The sequence below is a fragment of the Nematolebias whitei genome, chromosome 10 (assembly GCF_014905685.2).
Source record: "Nematolebias whitei isolate Nwh7 chromosome 10, NemWhi1, whole genome shotgun sequence".
NCBI classification, from domain to species: Eukaryota; Metazoa; Chordata; class Actinopteri; order Cyprinodontiformes; family Rivulidae; genus Nematolebias; species Nematolebias whitei.
The window spans coordinates 5347350-5359991 of NC_056507.1; the positions used below are offsets into that span (position 1 = coordinate 5347350).

At 44.4% G+C, this 12642-nt stretch overlaps 1 protein-coding gene across 1 annotated transcript; it reads right to left on the reverse strand.

Moving 5' to 3' along the window:
* Nucleotides 1-4843: 4843 nt before the first annotated feature.
* On the reverse strand, nt 4844-12193 carry hapln3 (hyaluronan and proteoglycan link protein 3). The gene is made up of 5 exons (XM_037682539.1): nt 12125-12193; nt 9918-10054; nt 7689-8081; nt 5265-5567; nt 4844-5191 (listed from the first exon to the last, which is right to left on the reverse strand). Exons 1-5 carry the CDS (start codon nt 12160-12162, stop codon nt 4905-4907), a joined length of 1158 nt encoding a protein of 385 aa, XP_037538467.1. The 5' UTR covers nt 12163-12193; the 3' UTR covers nt 4844-4904.
* Between the last annotated feature and the right edge of the window lie 449 nt (nt 12194-12642).

A 12642-nucleotide genomic window follows, 5' to 3' on the forward strand; every position in this document is an offset into this window, starting at 1 on the left:
ACACAAGCAAACAGACATGACTATTGTTGTGACTTTGTCCAGATTCTGAACCCACAAAATAAAACTTGGAATCATTTGTCTCAGTCTCTTTATTGACCAAGTTTTCCCTTCCTTCCTTCAGCCTCAGACAGTTGGACTCAAGCAACCAGTGAAGGCCGTTCTACATTGTACGTAACTTTTATGATGAGTGTCCCATGCTGTTTCCCTCCCTCATTTCCTGGAAGCGACTTTCCTTGAAGTAGAGGCATTTAGGGTAAACCTTGCAGAGCCGCAGAAACAACTCGGGCATTTAGTTTGTCTGCACTTTCCTGTTTGAGTCAACAGTGGGAAAAACGTGCAATAAATAGTGCCTTCATTAGGATATACAGTGGCTGTGTTCATGACTGCAGGCACTGCCAACAGAGCTCTGTGTGTGTGTGTGTACATTTTTGGCCTAAATGCATAAATAGGATCTGTTTTGTAGAAGCTGTAGCCACATAATCAGTGGCAGCAGTGTTCAGAACCGGATGCAGGAGTGTGTAATGAGGCGTTCACTTTCACTCATCTAACAGTGCGTCGTGTTCAGACAGAGCGGCGTTAACTTGACGTGCACAGCTTGTTCTGTAAGGGTCTGTAAGCCTCTGACCCAAGCATTCCTGCCTGAGAACAAGTACAAAATAAGAAGGACATGAACACCACCATAACATGTTATTTATGTAACTAAGACTTTATGAATAAAGCTCCTAAATCTATTAAACATGTTTTTTTTGATAATTTTGTTTTGTTTGTACCTCCACTGAGCAAATTAATACTTGGTCAGAGATGGTGCGTGCACCTCTGTTGTGCGACAGTTAAGACACCTGTTAAATACAGTGAGATTATGTTCATACAGTTGTCCGAAAGATGGACGGAGTGCACGTTGCTGCTGCTCCTGAGAGCGCAGCCTCTTATTCTTTTAGATAGAAAAGGGGAAAAGGCCATGGGGGTGATAGACAGAGCTTTCTTAGTTTACACATATCCCAGGAGAAATTTGATAAGTCGAGCTGCTTCAAGGCCAAACGGGGGAGTCAGATTCAGATAAGCCAGAGTTGTTGATTTTTTTTCAGGCAGACTGTTATTTCTCATCAGTCTTGAGTTCTGCTGGTACTTTTAATCCAAAATGGCCAGATTTGTGGGCATTCCACTGGTCCGTGCTTACTAGCTCCCTCCAAGATTGTCCCCTACATGTTGGAGAGTACCAGAAGCTGCAGGTGGCCTGCAATTCTCACAAATCACTTCCGTCTTACGGTTTAGCTCATAAATCAGCTGATTTTGAGTACTCGGAGCAAGAACCAAACACATGGTTGGCAGCTTTGCCATGGCCGAAACTGCTGCTGCCGTCTTCTTTAATAGCCGATAACATAGGTATCCACCGGTGCTAAAAAGCAGAAACTCTGCTATCATGAACATCTTCAACGTCCTCCTGAGACAATACGGAAAGGCACTTTAAATCATGACGCATCCTGCCGCATGCGTCTCAGCGGGGCATGAGGGCTCTCCAGGCCACTGTCGCTTTGTTGAAAAAAATGTCATCGATTGTGTTGAAAGTCCAGCTGACCAGATCCATGACAGTAGTTTACATTTCGGAAGATGTGTAAATAAGAGCTCCGATAGATACACAAGACAGAGAGCAAAAAAGCAGGAGGAAGACGGGAGAGGGAAGAAAGGCGTCCGTCTTGCACGAGAGCGAGTGATCTGCTGCGATCTGGAGCGGGGGTTTGAACCCAAATGCAGGCAGGACTCAGAGAACTCAGAAAGTAACTAGAACTTAAAAAAAAAAAAAACAATGAGCTGGCGTGGCAGCAAAAACTTACATGATCACGAGACGACACTGGGGGAGGAACACAGGAGCAGGGAGACATAACCAGAACACAAGGAACCGTGCTCAGACCAATGTCCAGACAACAAATACCAGAGACTTCTATAATGATGAGACATAAACACAAACACCTGGGACCGACCACAGGTGACACAGACTGATCTACAAAACAAAACACAAGGGGGTGCAGGAGCTGAACACAAGGGGGCACCACCCTCACACTGCCTCAAGCAAATAAGTTGAAGTATTTTTGCATCTTGTTCATGGGTGATCATAGAATGGAGCATTGCACTTCAAGAGTGGCAACTGGCGATGTCTCTCTATTTTATTATTGGGGAAAAAATCTTTAAAGAGTTTTGAGGTGAATGAGAGAACAAGTTATCAAAAATAATCTAAATTGTGGAATTGTGAATACCTTAAGCACGATGAAAGTATTTGCACAGTCAATATATTTACAATCTTATTTTATTTGTAGAAAATAGTACAAATGCATAAACACAATAAAAAAACATAAAAGGGTTGTTCGCATAAACAAGGTTCCTTCATCCATACGGTAGTTTATGCTGTATATTACAAGAATACAGAGTAAAGATCACAATACCTGCTCTGTCTATCACAGAGAACAATTCGTTACCACCTTTACAACAAAAACACACGTTACGTTTCATAAACTAGTAAAAGGAATCTATTTTACAAGTTAAAAAATCCAATGGAGTTCATGCTTCTTCTGAGATACAGTTAGCAAAAGTAGAGTCACAAGATGGAAATCTGTAGATAAAAGACAAACTTTAAAAATAACGTTTATTGTCAGAGTGTTTTAATTTAAAGTATGTTTCGAACAAGTTGTGAACAAATGTTAACAGCAGGATTATACCTTATTATGTACACCTGACTTTAATGCTTCACCTACACAACCCTCATTACGTTTATAAAAGTTTTCCTGCTTCATTTGCAGCTCTCATCTACTCAAGAGATGTGGATGAAGAAAAACAGAGATTTTTTTTAATGATTTGCTAAGTTTACAAAAATTAGATTCATGGTGTGTCTGTGTGGACGAAGCGTTTCAGAAACGATGTCATGACAGTATGGGATCGTTGGCCCGTTGTTACAGGCGGTTTGGTCCCTACAAGCTGTGAGAGTTTGTTTCGCATTGCAGGTAGTAAGTCGGACACCTTCAGGGTGGGAGTTGTCACCGATTCTGTTCATAACTTTTATGGACTGAATTTCTCGGTGCAGCCAGTGGGTGGAGGGAGTCCGGTTCGATGGCCTCAGGATTCCATCTCTGCTCTTTGCAGATGATGTGGTCCTGTTGGCGTCATCGTGCCGTGATCTTCAGCTCTCACTGGAGCGTTTCGCGGCCGAGTGTGAAGCAGCTGAGGTGAGAATCTGCACATCCAAATCTGAGACCATGGTCCTCAGTCAGAAAAGGGTGGATTGATCTCTTCAGGTCGAGGGTGAGGTTCTGCTTGAAGTGGAGTTCAAGTATCTCAGGGTTTTGTTCATGAGTGAGGGAAGAATGGAGCGTGAAATTGACAGATGGATTGGTGCAGCATCTGCAATATTGCGGACTCTGGACCGGTCCGTTGTGGTGAAGAGAGAGCTGAGCTGTAAGGCAAAGCTCTCTGTTTACTGGTCAGTCTACGTTCCTACTCTCACCTCTGGTCATCAACTCTGGGTAGTGACTGAAAGAATGAGATCGTGGATACAGGCAGTTGAAATGTTTCCTCTGCAGGGTAGCTGGACTCTCCCTTAAAGACAGGGTGAGAAGTTCAGTTATCAGTAGAACCACTGCTCCTCCACATCGAGAGGAGCCAGTTGAGTTGGTTCGGGCATCTGGTAAGGATTCTCCTTAGGGAGGTGCTTCAGGCATGTCCAACTGGGAGGAGACCCCAGGGAAAACCCAAGCCAACTGAGAGACTACCTCTCAGTTGGCCTGGGAATGCCTTGGGGTACTCCCAGAAGAGCTGGAAGAGGCGGCTGTGGAAAGAGAGGTCTGGACCTCACTGCTCAAGATGCTGCCCCCCGAGACCTGACTTCAGAACAAGAGGATGGATGGATGGATGGATGGATGGATGGATGGATGGATGGATGGATGGATGGATGGATGGATGGATGGATGGATGGATGGATGGATGGATGGATGGATGGATGGATGGATGGATGGATGGATGGATGGATGGATGGATGGATGGATGGATGTCATCACAGCCTGTTTCATGCAGGCACACTAACACTTGTTGCCATCAAAACTAAAACAACAATGGAGCTGTTTATACCAGTCTCTTTTTTTAATTCATGTGACTCACTTCTTCCTGATATTCTTCATAAATTCAATGACCTAAAAAGGAAAATGTAAACACTCTCAAAGAAAAAAAAAAGGCTGAACTTTTTCTGGGAAAATCTTTAGCTATGCTCTTTATCTGCAGTTTGATGTGGTGCTAATATTTTCCTGGTATTTCAGGTTTTTTTTGCCAGAATCACGGGGACACAAAAGTAAATAAAATCTGATAAAAAAAAAAAAGTATATATTTAAAGCATGTCTGTAATGTAGGCAGGGCCCAAGGCAACATTGCAGAACAGCTAGGTTAAAAAAAGAAAGTATTTAGCTTGGTGCAGAACCTGACTACAGAATTTTGCAATAAAATGAAGCAGAAGCTGTAAGAAAACATTATGACAGTTTCATGCTGAGTGAATGACAGCAACTTATTTGAGATGTTTTCACAAACTGTGGTGGAAAGCTTCACTGAACAAGGTTTGTATAGCAGCATAACAGTTTAGAACCACATGCATATTAGTGACTATAATGTTTCATAAAGGTTTTTGTAAACTTTGAGCAGAATCTTACCATGAATGTGCATAGTTCAATGCAGCTGTTGATTGATAGTCAAGCTCAGTGCTGAAACACTGACATGACTTTGTGTCCCCCCCCCCCCCCCCCCCCCCCCCCCCCCCCAAAAAAAAAAAAAAGCTCTGAAATCGCCCGTTTGTCTCCAGGATGTATTTCGTGCTGCTGTGCAGATCAAATCTTTGAGCCTGTTCAGTGGATGAACAGTTGCCTCGTGCCGAGTCAAAACATCTGCTTATAACAGTACACGCCAAATTTCACAGACGGAGCAGGAAACCCAAAGCTACGCACACCTGGTTCTGGTGGACCACAGTTAGCCCGGGGGCTTGTGATAGGATACCGTACACTTCTATCAGACAACCAGCCCGCCTTGCAGCAGTCCAGTCCCATTAGCTTCCATGCAGCGAACAGCTGACCCACTTTGGCAATTTGACCTCCATTGGTGGCACAAGCCTGAACCGCTTCCGTGTAGTTGAGCTCAGCTGCGTGGTTCAGGTAATACACCGTCCCTAGAGCAGAAGAAAGCGTTCAGTGAACTACGATGTACTGAGAGTATCTGAAAAAGAACAGACTTGTACCGACCTTTGAGAGAGGCCGTGAAGCAGAAAGCGTCATAGCGGTGGAGAACTTTGTGTCGATGTCCATAGCTGCGCACACCCGGAGCTACATCCTTACCACCACAAACATCTCGTGAACCTTGGACTGGGTACTGGACTGAGCCATCAGCCAACCAGCCGGCGTTGCACCAGTCCAGCCCGTCCTCCCATTCTGTGAAGAGCTGCTCAAACGTAGCCAGAGTGGCGTCCTGGTCCTGGCACGCCCGTTGGGCACTGAAGAAGTTAAAACGGTAGCGTCCTTTCCGAGAGTAGTAAGGGAACACCACACCTGCATTTGGAAACAGTATTCAACGGCATCTTGTAAACTTAAAGAATCCTAAAGTATCCAATACATCTCACTATAAAAATTTCATAAGCCGGATTTTATTTGACTCAAAATATTTTTATATTTGTGAAGTAACTGTGAAGGCAACCTTTTGAATTACAGACATGTTCGATATCATTTTTACATGAAAATAGTAGTTGGACGTGATGTTCAAGGTGTTTAAGTGATGCTTAATTTGCTTGACAAATACAAAAACTGTATAAGTTCTGGTGGACCACAGTTAATGTATGAGTTTGCATAGCTTATACAATTATTTTTATTTTTTTATTTCGGCTGCTCCCTTCTTCAGGGGTCGCCGCAGCGAACAAACTCGCACGAAGACTTGGTAACTGTTTTTACGCCGGATGTCCTTCCTGATGCAACCACAGACCACCGAGCAACCACAGCCCTCTGTGCTCAATATGCTACAATAACACAGAGTACTCAGTTTTACATCATACTGTACCTAAAGCTCTGAGTCAGCATTCTTCTCTTTTAAGTTTGGATTTAGCTCTTTAGGATTCCCTGCCTTAATGCAGCATTTCACTGAGCTGCTGCTGCAGCTGGCAAACAGCTAACGACGTCGCATTCATGAGTGAGTTTCCAAAGCATTCATAAAAATGTCGATTAGAGTTGCATTTAATTGCAGTTGCTGTGAATTTTGATCACGTTCAAAATATACGTGTGATGACGTTTCTCTCAAAATCGTCACAGGCAAACCCAGCCTGACTCAAGAGCTGTAACCTGCAAACCGTGCACGCGAAAATTAACTATGATTTTCAACACTGGCTGTGTAAAATGGGTTTGAACGAGTTGCTGGTCATTTGGTTGTTAATACTTTAATTTCTTGTGTATTCTCTTGTAATACCGAGTCAAGTTTGAGTTGCCAAATAGTGTCCAACAGTCACAGCTCCATGAGATGCTATTTTTACAACACATTCAGGCACTGATTAAAGAAGCCCTTATTGAATATACTCCTTATTGATAATAATACTCAACTATTGACAATAACGTGCACCAAGTCACATCTGTGACACCCAATATGTTTATTTCTGCTGGATTATGTGGCTGTATCGTGCATATCACTGCCTTACCATCACAATTCATCTCAATGTTACCTGTGCAATAACCTGTCACACAACCTGTGTAGTTTATGTAATGTGCATTATTTATCATGCATTTAAGCTAATGTTACTACAATTGTCCCTCGTTTATCACGGGGGACCCGTACCTTGAAGACCCGTGATAAGTGAAAAACCGCGAAGTAGGAATAGTAGTACAAGTAGTTTATTTTAGTATATATATATATATATATATATATATATATATATGTGTGTGTGTGTGTGTATATAAAGTGTTTTAAACCCTTCCCACACTCTTGCAATATTCTAAAAGTTTCTAAACTCTAAATGCTCTAAAAGAGCACAGAGTGTCATGATTTCAGCTCTCTGCCTCCGCTGCTCTCAGCCACCTGCAAGTGTTCTTGGCCACGCCCACTTCTCCACTCTGCACGGAGAACAGCTGATCAGCTGCAGCAGGAAGTTTATCCTGCAGTGTGGGCTGCACAAAGCTGCAGAAGGTGCTAAATAATGTTAAATAATTTATTTTAAATAAAAATTCCATGCAGCTCATCCATCAATCAGCCAGTTGTGTGTCATGTCCAATCTTGTTTTGAAAAACCGAGATACAGCGAGTCCGTGATAAAAAAAAAACGTGAAGTAGCGAGAGACTACTGTACCTGTTGTTTACTATATTTCTTTTGGACCTTGTAAATATTATACATCTATTCCTTTTACACTTTTGGGACTTTATTTTGTACTTTTATTGCATTCTTTAGTATTTCTTGTTTTGCTTTTTAAGCAAGTCAAACCGGTTCCATCCTGAACATTTCATTGCATTGTGTTAACCTGCATATGACAAATAATCAATAATCTAGCCCCTAATAAGAATATCTGTATTTTTTCTTGATGTTGCAGCTGTAACAATATGTTTCAGTTGTTTATGTTTGTTGTCGGGGGCTACATGATATAATCTGACACCACTTCCCTCAGTCCAGCCCGTTTCTAAGCGGGATCTAAATCTCACCCGTCAGCGCCAGCTTCACTGTCACGCTTTCATCCTCCAGGCCGTCGATCACTTCACACCGGTACCGCCCCGTGTCGTTCAGCTGCAGCTCGTTGATCACAAGAGACATGTCTCCTGGAGCTGACCGTCGCAAGCGCACACGACCTTTGAAGCTGCCGTAGCTGCGATGACGGTTGCCCATGGCAACCATCACTTTGGATTCAATGGCGAAGGCTTCAGGCGGCGTGGCGTTGGTGTATGCAGGCAGCCAGAACCATCTGACCCGGGTTCTGCGGGGCGTTGTGAGCTCGGGCTCGTAGTGGTAGTGACAGGGAAGGGTGACGTTGCTCCCCTTGGTGGCCGACACCGAGTGCTGAGGAGATTCCACATAGAGTCGAATCCCGTTGAAATAAACTGGAATGTGCACAAAACACCAGAAACATGTAGTTGGTTAGTTGTAGCTCACATCAACACATTTTGGTTTAGAGTTGACATTTTTGATGAATCTGAACTGAACACAAGTTAACAAGGCACGAGCTCTGAGAACAGAAGTAAAACTGCACAACATGGCCGTCCAGATCAGACGCTGCTGGGGCAGCGAGTGAGGCCTTCGGCTGAAGCCGCCAGATTATTTCTAATTCACGGTTTTAAATATAGTTTTTAAAATGCAAATTGATTAAAATGCCTCTGGTTTCAAACAAACACATTTAGTTAATAAAACAGAATTACCACAAAGAGAGTAGTTTTATGAATGACACAATGACATTGTGGTCAAATAACAGTCAGTCCGCATCCATTTGTTTAATAAACTGTAAATTAAGATTAGGAAGATAATTCCAAATCCGAGGCTGTGGTCCTCAGTCACAAAAAGGGTTCATTGCTCTCTTTGAGTCGAGGTTGAGGTTCTGTCTCAAATGAATCTTGGGGTTTTGTTCACAAGTGAGAGAAGAACGGAGCGTGAGATTGACAGATGGATTGGTGCAGCGTCTGCAGTATTGTGGACCCTGTGCTGGTCCATTGTGGTGAAGAAAGAGCTGAGCTGTAAGGCAAAGCTCTATTTACTAGTCGGCCTATACAGTACGTTCCTACCCTCACCTATTGTAAGGATGCTTCCTGGACACCTCCCTAGGGAGGTGCTTCAGGCATGTCCAACTGGGAGGAGACCCCGGGGAGGACCCAGGACACGCTAGAGAGACTACGTCTCTCGGTTGAACTGGGAACGCCTTGGAGTCCCTCCAGAAGTACTGGAAGAGGTGGCTGTGGAAAGAGATGTCTGGACCTCCCTGCTCCAGCTGCTGCCTCCGAGACTCGATATCGGAACAAGAGGAAGTTAATGGATGGATGGATGGATGGATGGATGGATGGATGGATGGATGGAGTTCCAGGTGTCTGAGCTACAACCACACCAACTCTGAGCACAACGCCTGTAAAACTGACCGAATTACAGCATGCTCATGTTCTTTGCTCTCAGAAACCTTCATCAATAACATTAAATCAGGTCGAGTCCACAGGTTCATCAGCTGATCTTCCAGAGATGATGTTCTGAGAGTTTGATTAAAAGCTGTCCAGTGTCCCATGAGATATTCTGCTAACAGACACACACACCTGGGTAAAATCATAAGGGCCTTCTTCTCGTTCCGGCAGCAGGGAGGACTCGACACTTCTGCGCAGACTGTGCACGGCAGCGTCTGCTGGTCTGAGCTTTGTTAACGTTATAATTCTCACCTCAAACCTGTGGATCTTCTCGTTTTGACGTAAATTAAGTCACAAGCTTTTTACAACCCACGTCATTCGCTCAGACACTCGTGGCCTCTTAAACCGTGTTCGTGTTTTAATGTTTTGACTAACAAGCTTAAAATGTTCTCAAACGTAAACGGTTCAGAAAAGTTAAACGCTTTCCCCATGAGTTCAGATGTTTGTCTCGTTGACACTGCACAAAGAGTGAAGCTGTAACAGCTGCAACATCTGTATGCAGGCACAGAATCGCTCATTCGGAGGTAAAGAGGATAAAACATCTTAAACACAGACCGGTTTACCGGAAACCAACATCACTCATTAGAAGACTTTGTTTTGCTAACACGGACTGACAGCCTGATGGCCACGAATTATCGTCTTCTTGTCCTCCTACATCCAGGTCACTCCCTGCCAGCTGTTATAATACGCACAAATGATGTCGTTTGTGTGGACGTCTGGCATGAGAGCTGCACGTTCTCTTCTGTTTGTGTGCATGAACACGCACGGAGCACCTACTCTCGTCCTTGCCGTTCCCGTTGCTGAGGTCAGTGTAGTGGAAGCCGTTGAGGTAGCTGAGGATGCTGCTGTGGCTGCAGGGCAGCAGCAGGTACAGGCAGGCGGCCAGCAGGGGGCGCTGAAGGCTCAGCATGTCTCTGCAGAGGAAGCATTGAAAACACAGCTGGAGCTCAGTAGAACCAACAATGTGAAATAAAGTAACACGGGTGACAGTTTTAGGCTTGTTTATTTCATTTGGTAGTTTTTCTACTCAAAATTTATGTAATTTTTCTACTCAAAATGCACGTTTTGCTTTCATGTCATGTGACCCACAGACACAGAATTGTTAAAATATTTCACTAAATTGGCCAAATGAGACACTAATTTTTGTCTGATTTTATTTCATATACAGTTTAATGGATACTTAATTGAAAAATTGATTATTACAAACAACCATTCACTCTCTCACTCACACCTAGGGACAATTTAGAGTTACCAGTCAGACTAACATGCATGTTTTTGGTCTGTGGGAGGAAACCGGAGTACCCGGAGAAAACTCACGCATGCACGGAGAGAACATGCAAACTCCACCCAGAAAGGCCGATCGATCGATTGATCGATCGATCGATCGATCGAAAGGCCGATCTATCTATCTATCTATCTATCTATATATATATATATATATATATATATCCATCCATCCATCCATCCATCATCTTCCTCTTGTTCCAAAGCTGAGTTGCAGGGGCAGCAGCTGGAGCAGGGAGGTCCAGACATCTCTTTCCACAGCTCTTCTGGAGGACTCCAAGATGTTCCCAGTCCAACTGAAAGACAGTCTCTCCAGCGTGTCCTGGGTCTTCCCCGGGGTCTCCTCCCAGTCGAACATGCCCGAACCACCTCAACTGGCTCCTCTCAATGTGGAGGAGCAGCGGTTCTACTGAGTCTCTCCTGATAACTGAACTTCTCATACTATAAGGGGGAGTCCGGCTACCCTGCAGAGGGAACTCATTTCAACCGTCTGTATCCACGATCTCATTCTTTCAGTCACTACCCAGAGTTCATGACCATCGGTGAAGGTAGGAATGTAGACCAACCGGTAAACAGAGCTTTGATTGACAGCTCAGCTCCTTCTTCACTACAATGGACCGGCACAGAGTCTGCAATACTGCAGACGTTCCACCAATCCATCTGCTAATCTCACGCTCCATTCTTCCCTCACTCGTGAACAAAACTCCGAGATACTTGAACTCCTCCACTTGAGGCAGAACCTCACCCTCGACCCAAAGAGAACAATCCACCCTTTTCCAGTTGAGGACCACGGCCTCAGATTTGGAGGTGCAGATTCTCATCCCAGCCGCTTCACACTCGGCTGCGAACCCCTCCAATGAGAGCTGGAGACCTCGTCACAATGACGCCAACAGGACCACATCATCTGCAAAGAGCAGAGATGAACCTCCGCCCCCTGGCTGCACCGAGACATTCTGTCCATAAAAGTTAAGAAGAGAATTGTGACAACTGGAAGTCTTGGCAGAGTCCAAGTCCCACCCTGAAGGGGTCTGACTTAACAGCAATATGAACCAAACTCTTGCTCTGCTTGCTTAGGGACCGGAAAAAAAATCATTAAAATAAATTTAAAAACAATATTTTTTCAATAAAAAAAACGTAAAAAATTACAAAATGCATTGAAAACAGCTAAAAACAAGTGTGCCTCATCTGTGTAGTCTAGTAGAATAATTTACCATTAGTTTTGTGTCAGTGTCACATGAATGTATTGTTCGTTTCTCAGCAGTTGGTAATTTGTGGACGGTCCCTAAGAGAACCACGGCTCGGAGGAGGGGGCTCACAGAGGGGGCAGCTGCCCGAAATCAGACGGCTTGCATCGGCTCAAACCAGAGGAAGACACCGCTGGATCCGCGGAGCTCCAACCTGAAACTTCACCTCGGTCGGCCCGGACATGATGATTAAAGTTTTTTAATATCAGCTGCGTGATTTCATCCAGTTACCCAGTTTACTGTGCTGGTTTACCAAAACAAGTTTATGAAAATATGCATAAATAGTTTATATCTTTAAACATGGCTGTTATAGGCTGCTTCAGTACTCGTGTCGTCGAATCAGCTGAATTAAACACTTTTAAACTAATTCCTAACTGTTTCCGGTGCAAACAGAAAGTCCGTCCACCTCGTTGCTCGGTGCAGGAAGCCCAAGAAAATGTAAAGAGATAAACTCACAGAGCAGCTGTCCGTCCCGCGTCTGCAGCTCTCTTCATGTCCTCCTCATCCTCAGCTCGGACCGTCCTGCCATCCAGAGGAGCGCGCGCTGACGTCACGAGCCGAGGCATCCTCTGTGAAGTGAAGCGTCACGAGCCCCCCGCGCGCTCTGGAGCTGCTGAGCGGCTCGTTTTAAACCCAGACACAGAATCCGCAGAATCATTTCATTTGCATCGTTAAACAAAGAAAACCCACAAAGGTCCTGTTTGTCTCCGTGTGTCCCTGTGATGGACTGGAGACCTGTCCAGGGCGTCCCCTGCCTCTCGCACCAGTGAACCCCCCAACCAAGGACGAAGCGGGTAAAGATAATGGATGTATGTATGGATGGATGTGTGGATGGATATGTGGATGGATGGATGGATGTGTGCATGGATGTGTGGATGGATGTATGTATGTATGTATGTATGGATATGTGGATGGATGTGTGGATGGATATGTGGATGGATGTGTGGATGGATGGATGGATGTGTGGATGGATG

Bases quoted from the DNA above. Each gene is read 5' to 3' on its own strand.
- hapln3 (XM_037682539.1), bottom strand. From the start codon at position 12,162: ATGAAGAGAGCTGCAGACGCGGGACGGACAGCTGCTCT. The intron at 10,055-12,124 runs GTGAGTTTATCT...CTTCCTCTGCAG, and splicing joins GCGGGACGGACAGCTGCTCT to AGACATGCTGAGCCTTCAGC. The intron at 5,192-5,264 runs GTCGGTACAAGT...CTTCTGCTCTAG, and splicing joins CTTCACGGCCTCTCTCAAAG to GGACGGTGTATTACCTGAAC.